This window comes from Ochlerotatus camptorhynchus, unplaced genomic scaffold (genome assembly GCF_037179485.1).
Source record: "Ochlerotatus camptorhynchus isolate MF236.1 unplaced genomic scaffold, CSIRO-AGI_Acam_v1.1 ptg000367l, whole genome shotgun sequence".
Classification (NCBI taxonomy): Eukaryota; Metazoa; Arthropoda; class Insecta; order Diptera; family Culicidae; genus Ochlerotatus; species Ochlerotatus camptorhynchus.
The window spans coordinates 1762948-1782486 of NW_027040855.1; the positions used below are offsets into that span (position 1 = coordinate 1762948).

At 40.6% G+C, this 19539-nt stretch overlaps 1 protein-coding gene across 3 annotated transcripts in view; it reads right to left on the reverse strand.

The window, feature by feature from the left end:
• The window catches only part of atos (atossa), a 109113-nt gene that overhangs the window by 4104 nt on the left and 85470 nt on the right, over positions 1 to 19539 (reverse strand). For 2 of the 3 annotated variants that reach the window (XM_065232290.1, XM_065232289.1), the window contains exons 2-4: positions 5397 to 6212; positions 5188 to 5324; positions 32 to 1889 (exon numbers count right to left, since the gene is read on the reverse strand). In XM_065232290.1, coding sequence (XP_065088362.1) covers positions 32 to 1889; positions 5188 to 5324; positions 5397 to 6212 — 2811 coding nt within the window. Of the gene's footprint in view, positions 1 to 31; positions 1890 to 5187; positions 5325 to 5396; positions 6213 to 16116; positions 16209 to 19539 lie in introns of those variants that run through there. The other variant, XM_065232288.1, reaches the window with a different exon arrangement.

Sequence of the window (19539 nt, forward strand, 5' to 3'; positions counted from 1 at the left end):
TCTGCAATTTCGATACCAAACAGGTTCTTACCGGACAATCGCATTTTGAGAAGGTTTCATCTTCCCTTTCGTCATCCTCATCACCACCATCCTCACAATTATCCACGTCGGAGAGTTTTTTCGTTCCGAGTGCATTGTCCAAACTGATCGTATCGATGACATCTTCCGAGAAAGCTCGACGGTAGCCCTTTTTCAGCTGCTCAAAGGAGAACGCTCCGCCGTTGTCGACGGCTCCAGCCGAACTGCTGAGGGCGACGCTGAGATCACCAACGTCCTGGCCTTGTTTGTGTCCGTTGAACCCGTTGACGTGGTAGGAATTGGAATCGGTTTCATCGTCACCACCGGGCGAGGAGGATGGTATAGTAAAATGGCCGACCAAGCTTTCCGACAACGTTCGGCGACAACCGGGAGGACTGTTGTTGGTACTGCTGCTACTGCTACTGCAGCTGCTGCTATCCGACTGGTTGAGAGCTAACTTAAAATTATGCTTCGTTTTTTGTCGTTTGCACAAACGACAGTCTCCTAAATCTAGTGCTTCCTTATTGAAAGTAAAAGTATCACATTCTCTTCGCTCACACTTTGCTGTATCACTACCAGTATTGTTATTATCATAGTAACTACCACTATAGTAATTATTGTTTTTGAAATGTGCCACGTCTGGTTGCTGGTGGTCGTTGATGATGGCCGTCCTATGAATGGCCTGTAGGAGCAGTTCGGCCTTCCGAAGACCCCTGGATTCCTCTTCCCGATGATGGCGTTTCAACTGGACATCATCGTGGACCACAACAGCCACCTCTGGTTGGCTAGTATCACAGTCATCACTAGTGTAATCACGACGATTATAATTACTATTACTATATTGCATTTTGCTATCACTGTTTGTGCTCGTTGATCTATGACCAGGTGCCGGCTCCGGTTGCTGCTTAGCACAGAGACAGCAACACCCACTCGCATCTGTCTGGGTGGCTACGGTCGAAACGTTACCACCGTTGGACATGCTGAGGAAGATGGCAGTCTGAGTTGCTTTCGTGTTGTTCACACACGAGGCTGGTTGGTAAAGATCATCGCAATTCGAGTACAGTGGTGGTTGGATAAGATTGATTGATGAAGCGTACGGCGATGCGCTGCTGCAGTTGCTGGCGTGGTGATTCACGGTAGGAATTTTCAATGCCGGTGATTTGCACATAGGTGGGGTAACCATCATGGGTACCGTTTCGGCACGACCACCGCCATTGTTTGCCACCGTGACCTCCTGTGCAGAAGTTTTCTTCTTCTTTTCGCGCTTCATCATACGTTTCTTGTACTTCATCAGCTGTTTCTCTCGATGACTAATCGCAGCGGGGGACATGTCGTCTTCTCCCGTTTGAGGATCCTCGTCATCCTCGTCCTGAAAAGCACACCGATGTTTTCCCTTCTCATGACACGGCAAATCCATTCGATCGTTAACCAAACTCTCATCCATCTTGGCATCCATCTCATCATTGATACTAGGTATCCGTTCCAGTCTCGGCAAACTCTTCAAGCACACTTCTATAACATAGTTGTCTGCAATGATGGCATCCGGAAAGTTGTGCACGTTCGGCTGCTCGTTGAAGCAAGCAGTATTGTCGTAGCCACGGATGCGAAACAGAATGTCCAGTTTCGCTTTCGGTAAAACCAGTGGTGATGTTTCTCCACTGGCGTGGCAACTACCGCCGATCGGGATAGGTGCACTCATTGAAGAAGCACCCGGTTCGTCCGCGGATAGTTTTCTGATTCGTGGATTGTTGAAAATTTCCGGTTCAAGCGAATTTTTTATCAGATCAGTCCAGGCGGAGATTTGCGAAAAATATAATTGACTACGGATGGCAGCACATAACGATTGTAGTGTCATTGTTGATTCAGATGTTCTGCAAATAAAAGAGATGCAAGTGCATAAGTTATGAGACACTAAATGTGCATTTGAAGACGTTACAGGATTCATCTTAATATTTTTTGTCTGAGCTAATAGTATGTGTGTTTTCTTATATATAGTAATCTAAGTCTTACAATGGGGGAAAGGGGGTTGAACAGTCCTAAAAAAATATGCATACGTAATTAATGTAATCCCTAAACCCATACAAAAAATCTGTTCGTGTCATTAGGGTCTGGGTGGGTCGTAACTAGACTGGCCCAAATTTATATGGGAGAAATTTTATTCAACTTTTTCAACGGGTCAACTCTAAAATTTGTTCCTTAAATTGGTGAGAAAGTTTCAGCTCATTTGGTTGTAACACGAGCTGGTGCTTTTAGTTTAAAGTTTCTATCCTAGTTTATATGGGGATTTTGGTTGAAGAGGAAATCACAGGGGCCTTCCTTATCTCAGTCGGTGAAGATTCAGCTATAAAGCAAGGCCTTTCTGGAGTTCTCTTCAAAATCATCCAGATGAATTTTGGGATTCTTTCTGAAATTCCCCGAAAATTTTCTGCACATCATTCTAGAATTTATCTGTAGAAAACTCTAAAAATTATCTCCAAAGAAATCTTCGCATCAATTTACTATAACCATGATTTTTTTTTAATTCTTGCGGGAATTTGCTAAAATAAATTTTTTTACCTTTCTTTATCGTCTCCTTGAATTATTTAAAGCAGTTTTTTTTTTTTCAAAATATGCTGCCAAGTTCCCTTGTACATTTTATCCGGATACGTTCGCACATATCCTTCAAACATACCTATATCATCCTAGAATTTCCCCAGATTGAAATTTTCACCACAACTTTTTAACATTTTCAAATTTATCCAGAAAAAATTGAAATTAACTCTACTCTACGAAGAGCCTGACAAACCACCTTTTTTCGTAGCCAGCATAAAAACGTGATCACATATCAATACAAGCGGGCCCAGAGCGTGGGTCCGCGACTATGCTCGCTATGGCTACTTGTTATTAGTAGAGATAGGGGTGCCACCTCCTTGGTTATACATGTTCATCCTTTAATGCTCGAGGAATATTCCTTATATTTTCATGCAAAATACTTCAAAATTACCTCGTAGAATTTTCTTGAAATTAACCTTAGAAAATGTTCAGTGACGTCTGCAGATAGCGGAAAGTGGAGCAATATGGCCAATGGGGCAATGTGACCACGCGCTTAAAAAGCAAAGTATTGAACATATTTATTAAAAAAATCTGTTGCAGGCTTAATGCCTGGCTTGAAGCCTACTTCAACTATCCATTTCATTTAAGTCTAACCAAATAGTTTTCTCTAGAGCAAATATTCGAAAAATGTTAGTGTAGCTCAAAATGTCAAAACTGTTATAAAATTTCTTAATTAGAAAATAAGGTCTATGAATAGATTTTTATAACTTATCGTTGATATTCCTTTTTAAGGTGCTTTAAAAGTGGTCGATGGTTTCTTATATGACACGATGTTTTTCTAGTTTTTAATTAAAGATCTTCTTAACAAAATATTACTTAAGTCCAGTCGGGGCAATACGAGCACGCATATTTCAACTTAAATTCTTGAATTTTGCACTATTCCTTTCATAAATATGACTGCATCATATGGAAACACGTTTTGAAGCAGCTGCTTTGGTCAAAAATCAGTCATTCACAATACCAAAAAAATGTAGCCCTAAATAGGCAGTACTTCTTCAATTTAATTTATTCTACTGAAAATAATTGCTTTTTTAAATCTTTTTATGGTAAAACTGTTTATTGTTGACCCTTCACAAAGTCTCAAGAGAGTAGAATATTCTTACCCGTTGTTTAGAAGGTCACTCATACCACCTTGACAGGGTGCTCATTTTACCCCAAACGGTTTAATTTCGGTTACAAAATGAACATTTTTTAAATCTTCTTTCAAACTGAACATTGCATTAGGTCCTAAGTAACATTGACAGATTCTCTTCGTCGATTTTCTCTTTGCATCCCCATGGCCATCTTAAGACATTCTCTGGTATTTTCAGCACACATATCAATAAAAGAAGCTTTCATCTAGCATCTAATACTACAAACACAACAAGAAACGGTTATGTGCTCATGTTATTAACGAAAGAGAAAGTCGACGAAGAGAATCGATCAATGTTACTTAGGACCTAATGCAATGTTCAGCTTGCTCTCATAACAATCAAAAGTTTACTTTTAATATTCAATTTGTATTCATGATGTAAACAGTGTTTGAAACTATCCATTTGGTTATACACCATTCGAATTTCCCCCTGAATTTTGTCTGATTAGTGATTTTCTTAAGGTGGCAAAACTGCTCCACTTTCCCCTAACTCTTATGAGTTAACAATAGTGTGGATAGGGTAAAAAGGGAGAGGATAGTGTTCAAGTTAAAAACAATATTTGGATGATATTCCATGTCGGGACATGAAGCGTTTCAACTCTGAGATTTAGACAAGATTTTAAATCTTGAATTTGAAACAATTTTCTGAATTTAGAGATTTCTTATATTTGTTACAGTTTTGAAGTTTTATTTTTTTTTAAATACCTAAAGTTACTTTTGTTTTTTCCCGTCCCTTCTCGCTTGATTTAAAGGTGTTGTGATAAAAGTAAAATAATTCATTTGTAGTGGCCTTTATAGTAAAAATTAATTTAAGTAAAGGACTTTTCATAAACCTTAGGGAGAAAGGGGAGGTGAATGTCTACGGTCATACAAATTTCCAAAACATTGAATGAACTATTGTCTGCGCAGGGTCCACAAAGTTTTTGAACAGGCCCACTTACTTTGTTTCTGTATTTGAAAATAATATAGGTATTTCACCGACAAACCGATATGAATGACTTTACAAAGTATCATCAAATTTCTGATCAAAGCACAAAACTGACATCTGTTCGCGAAAAATGTGTATCCTAGCCATGAACACGTATACAAAATGTATTAGCTGGTTCGTGTCTAATCTATTCCGGGCAAATTATGTTTATCTAGATAAAACAATGCTATGGTTTTGACTAAAGAGCCTGGATTTATAAAGAGACGACATGTCAAAATTGGAACAATCGATTGTCTGTCAAAGTCATAAGAAAAGTCATTCCAATCGAGCAGAAGACCTGTCAAATGGATAAGATGTCGCCTCTTTATAAATTCAGGCTCTTTAGTTTTGACAGATGGGATCGCTGCACATTTGAATCCGCCGTTATGGATTCTCGATCAAGAGTTAAGTTTAAGTTTCATGTCGGTTTATCGATGGGTATTTGACCTCTTTAGATTTCAATTAAATAACTACTCACTTCAATTTCAGCTTCAATATCCATTGTTCCAGCAGGATGGCATGATTTTCCGGTCCAAGGTAAACCTCTATGCAAATTGCTTCACCGCAAGTTAAAATAGACGACAGTTGTTTAAAATACGCCTGCCAACGTAGACACTGTAAAATGGCAAATAATCGCATTAGCGGTCATTGATACACCCCTCACCGTTATACTCGAGCAAAACTTACGAATTCGTTCCGGTAACTGCAGCTGTGTTCCGTTTCGTCGCTGGGGTCAGCCTTGATTACGCCAATTTTCTTGAGAAACTGCTCGCAATGAGGTCCTTCCCGGGTGCGCTGTTTGCTGCTACCGGCCGCCGGAGATGCACTACCCAAGCCGGCATCGGACTTTTTCCTATTAACGTTCGACGAAAAGTTGATGAACGGGATAGCAGCAGCCGCCGCCGGAGGAACCTTAATCGGCGAAACTGCACCCAAAAGCTTCATTTTCTCAAATCCACTGTAGATATGTTCGCGACCCCAGGCCTTGGCACTGAACAACAACGATGTCGACTCACTCGGATGGGTTTCGCTGACGTACGTCTCTACTCCGTCGTACCCACCGTATCTGTCACGCTCGTCATCACGACGGCCCATCCCAGACGACGAGCTGGCTTCTACTGTGATCATATTCTCGACGACATCCTTGCTGCTACCCGGACAGGTGCGGATTTGCTGGAGCTTTAGATTGATTCTTTTGGCAGCATCGGACATGAACGAATGCTGCTGACGTTCGTTGACCAACAGTTCGCCCTCGGATTCGATTGATGATTCCGCTGCATTGTAGTGCCTACCACCACCGCCTAACGATCTATGAAACCCACCTTCCTCATCCGACGATCCACCTCCTCCCCCTCCCGGACCACCACCAGCTGTTGTGCTGTCGCCCGAGCGCGCTGAGCCCTCGTCAAGGATTGCTGGGCGGCCCTCGAGCACGATCGATGCAATGCCGATCGACACCGGGATGGCCGGGTGTTTGGATGAGATGAAACTACCGCTGTGCATCTGGGGGGAAATGAAGAACGGGGAATTTAGGTTAGATTCGTTGTTTTGAACAATGGGCAAGAATGATTCTGTTCAAAGATATACAGGGAAATCACGAGCATGTCCAACCCGAAAAAAATCTTAGATCGGAACGGGAATCATTGGTTTTGCTTTGTAGTCGCACGTTTACCGATTAAGCTACTGGGATGTCCCAGTTGAATTTGGAGCAACCTTTATTCATGCATGAAACGTCATAATAATACGAAAACATTGCTTTGTTTCCCCATCTGTACAAGTAAGCTATCAAAACAACATTGTGAGAAAAATGTCTTCAAGGTACGCAGTAGGCATGCAGATTGATACCACCTACCAACGCAAACAGTGAGCATGATTTTCCCTTTCTTCCGTGCGACTTGCACACATGCATCATTGAACTACTCACACACGTACCACTCACCATCATCGTCATCGGCATCATCATCATCACCATACATGACCCAACTGTTTGCCTCTTCTAGCTGGGGGAGGACCACGCTGCCCGCGACGACGTCTTCGCTTTCATACCCAACTATTGCATTATTGGCTTGTATGCAACACACTGTTGTTGCTGCTGCACAAATCCGTCGCTCATCACCAGCAGTGCCTCCCACTCCAACATTACCTCACATTTCTCCTGCCTTTCGCTACCGCTCGGTATAGCGTTGGTGAAATGTAGGTCACTCAAAATTCTGGTTCATGCAGTTGGTAGATAGGTACTAGGTAGATACGTAGATAGAGCAAACTCTGGCAGAATGAATATACACAGTCACATGGCCATAGAGATAGGAGCGAATTTTGCAAAACAATTAAGTACACCAGCTTTAATGAAGGTGCCTAATGTGAAATGTTAAGACAATCACTTTCAGCTATGAGCGTCTACTCTAGTAAAATTCATAATCATAAATGAAGACGGATGAAGATTATGCGATTCCAATCTGCGGAGGTGGAAAATAATAGTTGTTACGTCATACTTCTTCTCCGTTTACTTTATGATATCGCGTAAATAGCTGTTATCGTTTGTATGTTTAATCTTTGAGAGCTCCAGTTGGTTGGTAGGAACCACGTATGCAGCGAGCAGTTGTCAGGGCAGTTTTGGAAAGGATCATGTTAGCCTGTCATGTGCAATTTATACTTGGCCCACATAGTGTAACTCTGGGAGGAGGTTGTTGGCGCGTGCAGCACTTTAAGCCTTTTCAATCGACTGACTGACTAGATGGTATTGTGCATAGCTGCTGTTGATGATAGGGCAGGCTAGGCAAGGTCGCTCTTGTGCACATTACAGCCAGTAGCCGTTCTTGTAAGACGGAGTGGAGACCAGCTATTCTTAGAAAGCGATTAGAATCGGAAAGTGTGACAGTGCATGTGCTTGAAAGATCGATAACGACAGCCAGAACTCGAACCGGATTTGCATACATATACATAGAAGTGCAGTGTGGTTGGTGTTGCATTTTGGGTCAACTGCCTTTCGATGCAATTCAATTGAGCATCTTTTTAAGCAAACTTAGAATAGACTTGTTGATGTTTTGGTAAAATTTTAACGAGTTCGATGATATTTTCTAAGTCTGTCCACTGGCAAAACGTAACACTGCCTAAAAACCAAAAATAGCTTGACTTACTCAGAAGACATTGCACTGTAAAAAAAATACTATACACACACATTAAAAATCATTGCAAAAAGGGCGATTAGCGTGCTATTAACGGCCTTGGTAGCTACTTTGAAATTCTTTGCAAATAATTGAAATGTATAATTGATCAACGATGAAATCTTTAATATTTTTATCAAATAAGCAACTTACTAAACTAGGGTTTCTCAATCTACGGGTCGCAAGATCGCATATTTAAATATTATAGTTTTTTAATTTTTTTTATAGCCACTTTAACGCTCTTGGGTCATTCGTGACTTGTCCGGGGGTGAGATTTGAACTCGTGACTAAGGCGTGAGAAGTATGGATGCTAACGGCTACGCCGGGGTCGCCCCCCAGTAAATTTTATAGATAATAGATTCAAAACTGAGAAAAATATGCACCTATTTGTTTAGTACGACTTAAAATTTTAAAATATTAAGAAACTGGCTAAGAATGGAAATCATTTTTCATCCGAAATTAAACATTTTGTTAAAATGAATCAAACCTTTACCGGTTTTTTCGGTTCAAATCTCAAAACATTCCCGGTTTTTAATATTTAGTTAAAATAATTTTTATATATCACGTTATCTTGAGGTTTTTAGAATCAATTTGATTAACTTATGATTGTAAAGCGCCAGAATATACAGCGAACCAGAGTCATGGATTTTTTTAAGGTCGCATAGCCGAACGCTATCGGGCTGAATTGGTCATTATAACGAATTTTAGAAGGAGAGATTATATTAAGAAATTGTTTTCTAAATCTCGAACTTGATACGGAACAAGAAATTTTTTAAAGCATCGTGATCTGTGCTAATATAAGTCTTAAAAATAACGGCACCGGTGGTGTAGTGGTAGGCGTGATTGCCTCTCACCCCAAAAGGCCTGGGTTCAATCCCAGTGGGTGCCGCCGGGATTATCTGTAGCATAAAATCTCTGATCACGTCTGCCTTCGGAAGGGAAGTAAAAAGCCGTAGGTCCACGGTCCATGAGTTTATGGGTCGATAGGTAGGGTCTAGGTGTGGGAGCTGTCTACCTGGCGCCGGTAGCTTTGGTACTCAGTACGGAAAAAAAGATCGACGAAAAACAAATCAAGGAAAAAACATAATCTTAAAAACAAATTAAATCACAAAAACAATTTTAATTTCTATGATTCTGACGCTTTGACATGTGTTTAGAGTCTTATAGCGAATTCGTTTATTATCGGGGTTGGAACCAGTTCCAACCCAGTGCGAAACCGAACTTTTTGTCAGTGCGAACCTCAACCTGAGCTGGGTTTTAAAAACAAACGATCAAACTGACGTTTGTCAGAAAACAAGCAGATCCAATCTTGATACCCGATCCAGGTTGGAACTGAATAATAAACGAATACGCTATTAGAATATGCCATTTTTTAGTGACTTATTAGAGATTGGTGACTTATTAAAATCTATCCTAGATTTAGAAGAAAAAAAACAGGATGGAATTTTTTCCAACAATATGAAACTGAGAAAAATAGTCAATAGATTTTGAAAAAAAAATCTTGCTACCTGATTTAGATTTTTTTTCAAGATTCCAGATTTAGATAAAATAAACGTAGCTCTGGCAAGAATCCTAAAGTAATTGTAGGATTAAGTCCTGACAAACTCTTAGAATAATTACAAGGAAAATGTGGGACAACTTCAAGGGGAATTCCTAGGTGATTCTGAACAGAATTGTATGCGGATTGTGAGGAGAATAGAATTTAAAGGGTTTTCTGATAATAATTTCAAGGGAATACTGAGGAAGATTCCCAAGAGAACTTTAAGCAAGATCCGAGAAAAATGCCAAAGGAATCGTGTTCTGAGGTAAATAAATAAAAAATTATTTTCCGAGATGTTTATTGAAAATTTATTGCAATAAGTCCTTTAGCTGGTGCATTTTGGACACCTGAAAACTTTTTCAATAATTTCGCGTGTTTTTATTAATGCTGTTTGGTTTAAAAAAAAAAGGATCGAAAGAGTTTTCAGCAGATCTCCGCTGAATTTTCTAATGATGCTGTTGAATCGTGTCCGTTTGGATTTAGTTATAAGTGCACAACGATTCGGAAACCGGAAGTTACAAAATAAGTCCAGGAGGACATCCAGTAGAAGTAGGTTAAAATCGAACGTGCAAATTTTCTCCTGCAAAGTGCTGCTGCTTGCTAGCCAAAATGGGCGCGTATCTATCGGAACCACTCACAACGAAGGATTCGAACGAGGAGGCAATTGATTTGCTTGCTTGCCGTGCCAGCTTGGCTGGCGGATCAGCCAGGAGTAGTAGTTTCTAGAGAAAGAAATGATCTCCATCACATCACTAAACATAACCACGAGCAATGACGAGGAACTGCATCCCAAACCCCATGATAAACAAGGAGCGGATGCATCCAATGAAACTTTTAAGCGCAAAAGAATCATTACCAACATAGGAATTCGGTAAGATCAAATATATTATATTGACAATATGATCCACTCTTTCGCTTAGCTGGCGAACCGAATTTTAAGCGATGAAAGCACCTCTGTGGCCAAAAAGGCTACCAATGTGTTTGTTTATCGTCACGAGGGGTAAACCAAATGAAAATTTGTTTAATATTTCAAATGAATAAATTTCAGCATTTTATTTTATTTGATGACAACCGTGACATGTCAGAAAAATTTTAAAGTAATATTCACAATGTAATTAATGAAAATAATTTGACTCTTACTTTTGTAATAAGTGCTGTATTCGCACCCCTCAATTGTAATTGAATGATTGTTGCTGACCTTTTTCAACGCTAGATGGTGCGTAAAGCAATATTTTGCGGGTCGCCATTGCAACATTTGGAAAAGGCATGAATTGATCATATTGTTATTATTATATATTTGGTAAGATCCTTTCATTGCATTATTTCATGATTCTTCAATATTGTACAAATATTGTACGGTATGTCCATGCATCCTTCCACCCCTGTAGATTCAAGAAATGTTCCCATTCATTTCCAAGAATCATCTTTGCGGCAAATACAACGCAGTAGGTCTGGCCGTATTTAATGTTTATATCATTTCTCAGATATGCTGTAAACATCAATAAGACAAGAAAAATGATTAGACCTCATCTAACCTAATCATTTTCCAGGATGCTTTCTCGTACTGGCTGTATTAGATTTGGATTAGATGAAGAATTAATATAGATTTGAAGTTATGCTCAGCATTACATTAGTATTATTTTCACCATTATCTGTGAGTACTCCCAGCAAATGCGAAATGTTTTAATCGAATTCTTTTGGATCTATCCTCAGAATTATATTTCGATTGATTTTTTTTTCGGGATTCCATTGATATTATCCACTAAATTATTTTTTAATGTACCTCAGATTTTGTTGTTGGGAATACTCCTTAAATTTGGATTTGAAAACTTTCTCACAATTTTTATTAAACCATGGTCCATTTAGTAATGGAACAAACTTTTTTTGCTGATTACAGCCTCCTAGTGGATTTCTCGAAAGGTTTTGACGTCTATTTGTTGAAAACAACGATTACAATAACAGTGTATTTTTTCTGTTCATAAAACGCTCTTGTTTTGGAGACAGTGCAAGAGGAGCGTAGAAAAACTAGTGCACAATCACCAGGAAAATCCATCGTGGTCCGCGTCCAAGCTGGCAAAAGTGTTGAATTTTCCTAGAAATATCCGTATGGTGCGTGCTCAAAACGTACAGGGAAACCTTGACGACGAATCGGAAGCTTTATAGTAAACGTCGGAGTGGAGCTGCCAACCGTCAGAAAGGTCGTGAGGTCCATCAGAAGCAACCTAGGTATGTCCGTAGTACAGTGCACCGAATTCGCTACCGCGAAGGCTCACAAACATACCGCGCCAGTAGGCAACCAAATCGATCACTCAAGCAGAATACCGTAGCTAGAACCCGTGCTCGAAAGCTGTATGACAACCTGCTGACCAAGTAGGATGATGAAAGTTATGTAAAGGTCGACTTCGGACAGCTTCCAGGACTAAAATTGTTCAAGGCGAAGGCTTGACGAGGTGTCCCTGGTAGATTGAAATTTGTTCTTGCGGATAAATTCACACGTAAATCTGGCAGGAAATTCGCAGCTGCGGCCAGCAGACAACGGTTTTCCTCCGGTGACATTTTGGCCGGATCTTGCGAGTTGTCACTACAGTCGGGAAGTAAGGTAAAATTGGTTGGATAAAATATAAGGAATAGTATGCACACCCGTTTTCAAATCCGAAATAGACCCAAATAATGTTGTTCCATTACTAAGTGGGCCATTCTTTAAATTCTTTTCAGAATTGGCTTCTTTATGATAGTTTCGCAACTACGAAATTTACAATATTTATTCTATCTCTGATCAACCGCTTAGTCTGATAGTATATCGTACGTAGTTTTTTTTTTTCAGTTCGTTAATTGGGATGCAATTTTATTCCATCTATTCCATGTTATTCCATTGGCAAGAGGTGAGCAGACTGGCTGATTTTGAGTCAAACGAACTGCCAAAGCCAAAGACAATCGATCAGCGCTTATCTTGATTGCATTGGTGACCCCAATGTATCTGGGTTTAATCCTAGCCGAGGTGTTTGCGATTTTTTTGAGGCAAGCAAAGTAAAGCCCTTTTGTGTTGATGGCCATTTGATGGCCGTCAATGGATAACAATTAATGTCCGTCGGTGATTGACACTAGATTGCGTAACAGAAACCGACGTTAAATAAAGAAATCACGAAGTAGAATAAGAAAAAGAAGTGGATTGCATTTGTCCTATTTAGCGAATCCAAACACATAAAGCAACCAACCATACAGACAAAACGGTTGCTCCGACTACCATGACAAACTCGCTCTATAACATAGCTCGATCGGAGTGGTAGAAGGATAATGATATATTGCCTGCGTCGTGAAGCAGCTTGCCAACAATTTGCTCGTTTCCTTCTACCGCCCCCTGTGAGCTGTGTCGTATGGGCTGCTTGTCATGAGAAAAAAGAAAGAAGATTATATCATTATTGCTTTCCACTTCTGACATAGCGTTATCATTCGGTTCATTGATCGCTTGTCATTTTGTCATTTGGAGATATTTTTGATTCCTTGGTGCTGTTGCTAGAAATGGCATAGGTATAGGCTGCCAAGACAGTTTGTTTTGAATCCACTTCTCTCTTATCCTAGAGCCTCTCTTGTTGGGAGTATTTGAAACCGTCAAACTGTATTTTTCATGCAAAATCCCATGGTATCAACTTAGAAATTGTGAAGGCAAGTTTTATACAATCTGAGACAGGTTAACTGCTTTTTAGTTGGGACGTTACTCAACAAAAAATCCCTAAAACGAGCGCAAGATTACTATATTGTAAATAATTTATCATTTAAGGAATTGGGTTGTTTAATATAGAAAAAAAAACATACAGGTTTTTTTATACTCCATCCAAAAGAGCTTCGTTTTCTGAGCACAACGATATTTTTATCGATCCCATAGACATTCATCTCAATTTTTAAATTTTTAATTTTTGATTCTCGCTCAGGTACAAAGTCTCAACGAGGGGCTCAAAGATGGTGATTTTTGCTCATATAATCGCACTTATTTAAAATAGTTCCAGTGCACCCAAATGGATGACATTTTGGATTTCGGTTCCATTTTTAATGCGGACTACGAATATGTGTTTACCTCAAACAACCCAATTTACAAAAAGTGAGAACGTCTGCAAAATTCCACCCAATCGGAAATGCTTTAAAAACTGCAACTATCAACAACAACATGTAAACTTCCGTTCGCTTTCAACCGTGTCGAATTATTTGACTGCAGTTTCCTTAAAGGGCTTTCTGACTAAAGTAAACATTCACTCCGTTGCAACGATGGGAATATAGGGTTACGGGACGTAGTTTTGAGAATATGCTCCTTTTAAGTGCTATCCCTAAAATGCAGGACTTAAAGCAATTTCTGTTTGCTTTTTTACGTATGCATTAGAGACAAGTACTTCAATTGCAGGTTTTAGCGATAAAGCCTAAATTACATCCCGTAACCCTAAATGCTATAAACAATCGTCGGCAAGCAGAACCACCGTTTCTGTCGACGCGACGGTCAAAAGAGAGGTGTGGAGTTCGGACAGGAACACGTTCAAGTCCGATCGTTCCAACAGCCCAGTCCAAGCAACCCATCTAGGGGAACAAGATCATATTTCTCCTTTGTTCCGTGAGTTTCCCATTTACCTTTACCTACAAATTTGACGTGCTATATATCGTCTTTATTTTTTTTTTGTTTTCCTTCTTCCGTAGTTCCTTGCCTACCTCAATCGATGATAATAGCGGAGCAATGTTTTTATAGGATTTATGAACAAGAGTGAAATGACGAAGCAAGGAAAACTGAGAGCTGTGTGTGCTATATATGTATGTACTTTGGATCAGATGTTTTCCACCCTGTTCTACTTTGTTTGTGTGCGTGTCTGCTTTGCTGTATACAAGAGGGAGGCGATAATATATGGCAGGTAAACTCCGATCGGATTGATGATGATGGTCGATGATGATAATGATTATGATGCCTATAAAATGTTGGTGTTGGTGGTAATATTGGGTGCAAATTGGTATTCAGCGTCAACTTCATAAATAGCGCATTGCATATAGGGATTTCCATTTCCAGCTGGATAATATGTATAGCAATGGGCAAGTGGCTTGATAAATAATAAATCAGTGCTGGAGAAGTGAAATCGGACCGCTTTGGGTGTCGGGTGGGTGAGGGTCTGATATTCTGCTCGTTGGAGCATGAATGGTGGGGGCTCCAATTCTGGCTGTTCGAATAAATCAAAACTGGTGGTTCTTTGTTCGCGTTGCACGTGATTCTTTTTCAATATCTGTCAACAGCAGCGACAGTTTCGGTCAAGGCATTGAGTAGCTCTATAACAATTTTCAACAGTTTAGTTACCTCCTCACCATGTGTGGCTGTTCATTTCCTCTTTCTTATGGTGTCTATGCGGTGCATTTTATTGTTATTGCAGTTTTATGCATTCCCTGTGCCTTGTTTCGCTTTTGTTTACGATACCACTGTAGGCATTAGGGTAAGGTATAGGTGCTGTTGAGTTGCAACATGAGAAGCATTCTCAACTACTGACCGAGTTCCGAACGAATGGCTAAGGGAGCTCGCACTACTCGTCGGTAGACGTTTTATAGATTTCAGATGCGGAAAGAGCCCTGTTTATGTATGTACAATGTTTTATCTTCGCGACTGTTGCGTCATAGGTTATCAATCGATTGATAGGACAGGTTTGTGAGAAAGTGAATGGGATGATGTTGATCGCAAAGGTTGAAGTAGGTACGTGGTGCTGAGTGATGTGGCAACTTTTCGTTCAATGTACAATTTTACATCATCACTGGTACACGTCTCCTGCCAGTTATGTATATACGAAAGTTCAATACCCAGACTAATCCACCCTTGGTGTGATCTAACGCTTCTTACAAGCTTAAGCTCTAATAGCTATTAGATAATATAAGCAATATATGAACAGTGATGATCAAATTTAAAGAAAAACTTGAAGATCTTGATGATTTTTACATCAATTCAGGTTTAGTTCACTTTTGTTAAAGAAACTGGAATACATTCGGGTGTGGTCAACGATCGAGTTTTGTAGATTATGTGTAGTGTGAACGACTGGTACCAGAATTATTCCTAAATCGTCCTACAGCAAGGGTTTTTTGTTATTATAGTCACTTCAACTCTCTTGGATCATTCGTGACATGTCCGGGGATGAGATTTGAACTCGTGACTTTGGCGTGAGGAGAGGTATGGATGTAAATCACTACGCAGGGGCCAGTATGTTTGAACCTGTCAAACGAAGTAATGATCCATTTCCATCAAATTGTTACAAAAAAGAAGCCCATACATTTTGAATCCATCGAACTGAATGAATTGTGATGTAGCTCTCTAAAATGTTACTTAATTTTTTCTAAAATGTTACGAGAAATGTCTACTGATTTGACCACCACCCGCGCATTTGACATTACAGTTGAACCATGTATCCCCCCCTACGAAATATCTGAAGTCACCTATGTGTACTATTACATAAAGTAACAAAACAGGATCCGGCATCAATACAAGTACCCTTATCGTTGTTGAAGTTTACAGTTCACACTTTTCCCTTTGCCAGACGTTTTCTTTGATCTCTCCTTTTTACCTCACCACACCACTCGAGCACAACAAAAAAACACTCTTAGGCCCCTAGTAAATACGTTGCCTCCTTTCAACGGAAACTTAATTAGTGCTGCCTCGGTTGTTGACTGTTATAAGAACTCTCATATATTCCATTACCTCCATGCACTTTGAGCTATCCACTCTTGGAGAAGGAGTAAGATTGTCTCTGATCCACATTTTTAGCACACTGACACTACTTAAGGTTTAACTGGAAAGCAGAAACCGCGTGTTGCCTACAAATTCAAATGACAACTCCCGTGAGTACGAATACTATCACCGCGCTTCTACGTTTTACAACTTGCACATCCTACTCCAGACTAGGTTCTGAGACTGGCTGAAATTGCTGTCGGGATGAAAGAATTGCTGACTGGTTTGACTGCCCGCAGATAACCTTTCTCCTTCATCATTCCTCCATTCCCCCGTACAATAATCGACCGCATACAGCGGATAAGGAAAGCGATGGTGTTTGGGTTGCACATAGCTTTGTCTTACACTCAGCATGTGGTGTCCCCTCCCCAGACTTTGAGTGCACTGTGCCCGTAGCCGTAATCAACGATCGGCAGGACCATCCGTGGCGTATCGATTGTTTTGACATTTTAGTGCAAAATGTCACTGATAAGACACGATCATGCTCTCTGCAGTTGAACGTCGTCGTCGTCGTCGCATTCCGCATTAATCCGGATCATATCAGCTGTTTGAAGACCTGGGCCCACACCGTTAGCCGATAGCCTTTTGTCCATTGGAAATACAAAGTACATTTTAGCACTATATAACTCTACTTTCCACCACACGTTTTTCAATCTACGTCGGAGAATCAAACCAAAATAAACATGGCTACGATTGCATATATACGTTACTTCCCCCTTTCGTGTTTACTTTCCGCTGCAATCTGAATGTTCGTCCCCGTCTACAGAGTGCATGCTCCTGTGCCTACTCGTGTACTTCAGATGAGACGGATCGTTGTTTACAGTAGGTGGTGGTGGTTCAGAAAAATCTCCTCCGACGCAACTCGAGGGGCGACATAGAACAAGAAAGCTCTCTTATGAAGACACACACGGCGATAAGCGCAATTGTTGTAATGGAAAATTGCGCGCGACTCAGGGCCTTCTTCATCTCAACTGAATCATGTGAAGCGCTGCTGATCACCGCCGTCGCCGTTCATTGAGGTCGAATCATACATTATGAGGTAGCATTATACAGAGCGAAGACCTCATTCTCCTCCTAAGGAATAAGTACATCGTATCACTGGATAGGTCAAACGAATAATCACGTGCATGAAAATGGTACATTTTTTTTTTAAATTCATAGGCTTCTTATCAGCGACTGCAGGGGATCGGAGGTAAAATTGATTGTCAAAAAAGTACGAAAAATCACGTAGGCTTGATCTTTAACTAAAATTGAAAAGTTGAAGCTAATGAGTAGCGTGAGATCAAAAAGGTGCTCCTTGGCTTACAACTGATCGGATCTCGCATTTTCTACGTTAAAGTGTAAGAGAATACTATAGAGAACATGCTGTAAACCGAGTTACGTTATCGTTTTTTTAAATCGTGCTTAGACATTCTGGGACACCCTATGTCGAAGATTCTTGTTCACTATACAAAACACAGTAAAACTAGAGTCAAAAGGTACAACACAATAAATACTTTATCTTCCGCCATCAAATAAGCCCCCTCCATCAGAATAGGATCCGCTTCCAGTGGTTTCATTGAATGGCAGTACCGACATACGATTGTAGAGCGCTTTCATTTCAGCAATGGACGCAAAACGTGGTCATCACTCATATACTCATTACTTCTATCGACAGCCGAGTGAACACTAATATTTTCTACCTTGTAGATGTAGAAATAAACATGAGTCTTATGCTTGCGTATAGAACGTATGCAAAAATGGCACAGACTTAAAAAGCTAGAAGTAATAGTAATTTTATAAATTTGTTCCAGTATCGAAGCACTCCCCGACTTTGCGAGCGCCGTATTTTTACCTTCGGGTTGAACCAATTTTCTATTTCCGGAAAATTTGAAATTTCAAGTGAGTTTAGTTTTGTTTCATTCGTCCAGAATAATAAACGTGTTTTGAAATCGTAGTAAAAAAAATAAGTTTATTTTCGATTTCCGAAAGGCAGTCCAAGCTTTAAATCAGCAAAAGTACAGTTCGCTAATACCCAAACATTGGTCCTTCGAACCGGATAATGTCGGACCTGCAAAAGCTGATTAGCCGGAGGAACGCCCTCATGGCTCAAATCAATGTAGAGCTTTCAGTCGCGGACAACATCAAAGAGCGGAATCCGTCCCAAAGTGAGGTTAGGGACCGACTGAATCAGCTAAACGAGCTTGCTGCTAGTTTTCGGGAAACGCAGAGCTCCATCGAGGAGAAACAGGAGGACCCAATAGCCACCGCATCGGTGCATTCGGTCAGGGAGGAGTTTCTCGGAATGTTCTACAGAGTGAAGGATATTTTCGAAAGTCATCTGGATGAGGTTGGATTTTCCGTGAGTCAGCAAACTGTTGCCAATACGGCTGATTGGAAGGAGGCACTTCATCTGCTCATCGAGACGCAGAGGAAGCTATTGTTGGATCAGGCGATGACAGCAAAAACCGTGGAAAATCTGTCGAAGTTTCCGATTGCTGCAAACAAACTTCCCGACGGAGAACAGGTGTCGAATGGTGCACCCCAGTTGAATGTTCGGTTGCCTGCCATTCAGATTCAGCCATTCAACGGTGAACGTAAACAGTGGATGACGTTTAAGGACCTCTACGTGTCAACAATCCACAATCGGGCTGGCATTACAGATGCGCTGAAAATGCAATACCTCTTTTCCTATCTGGATGGAGACGCCAAACGCTTAGTCAACAAGTTCCCTATCTCGGGTGTGAATTACGATAAAGCGTGGGAGACACTGGTCAACCACTACGATAAAAAGCGTTTCACAGTGTTCTCGTTGGTTCACGAATTCATGGCCCAACCGGCCGTAACTCCAGCATCGCCGCAGTCGTTGAGCAGACTAGTTACAACATCAGACGAGATTGTGCAACAGCTGGATGCTTTGGGGCAGGAGTTCAAAAGCCGAGATCCGTGGCTAATCCATCTCATCCTGGAGAAGCTGGACAAGGACACACGAGCCAGTTGGTCTCAAGAAGTAGTGGAGATTGAGAACCCAACATTCGAGGAACTGCTGAAGTTTCTCAAAAAGCGCTGTGAGGTGATCGAAACTTGTTCTGCGTTCGTGAAGAAACCAGTGAATGAACCGAAGAAGGAAGTACAAAGATCAGTGCCAATCTCGACGAAGCTGAAGACGCTGTATACGTCAACAACGGACAAAAAGTGCGCGAAGTGCTCCAGTGAGCACAATACGTATCAGTGTGAAGAATTCAAAAATATGAGTGTGAAGGACAGACGTGAACTAGTGCAAAATCCAAACTGTGTTTCAATTGCTTACGGCCATTCCATTCGGTGAAGTCGTGTACGTCGAAGTCTGTGTGCCACAACTCCGACTGCAAGCAACGGCACCATACGCTGCTGTGTCCTGTGGTGAAGAAGGCT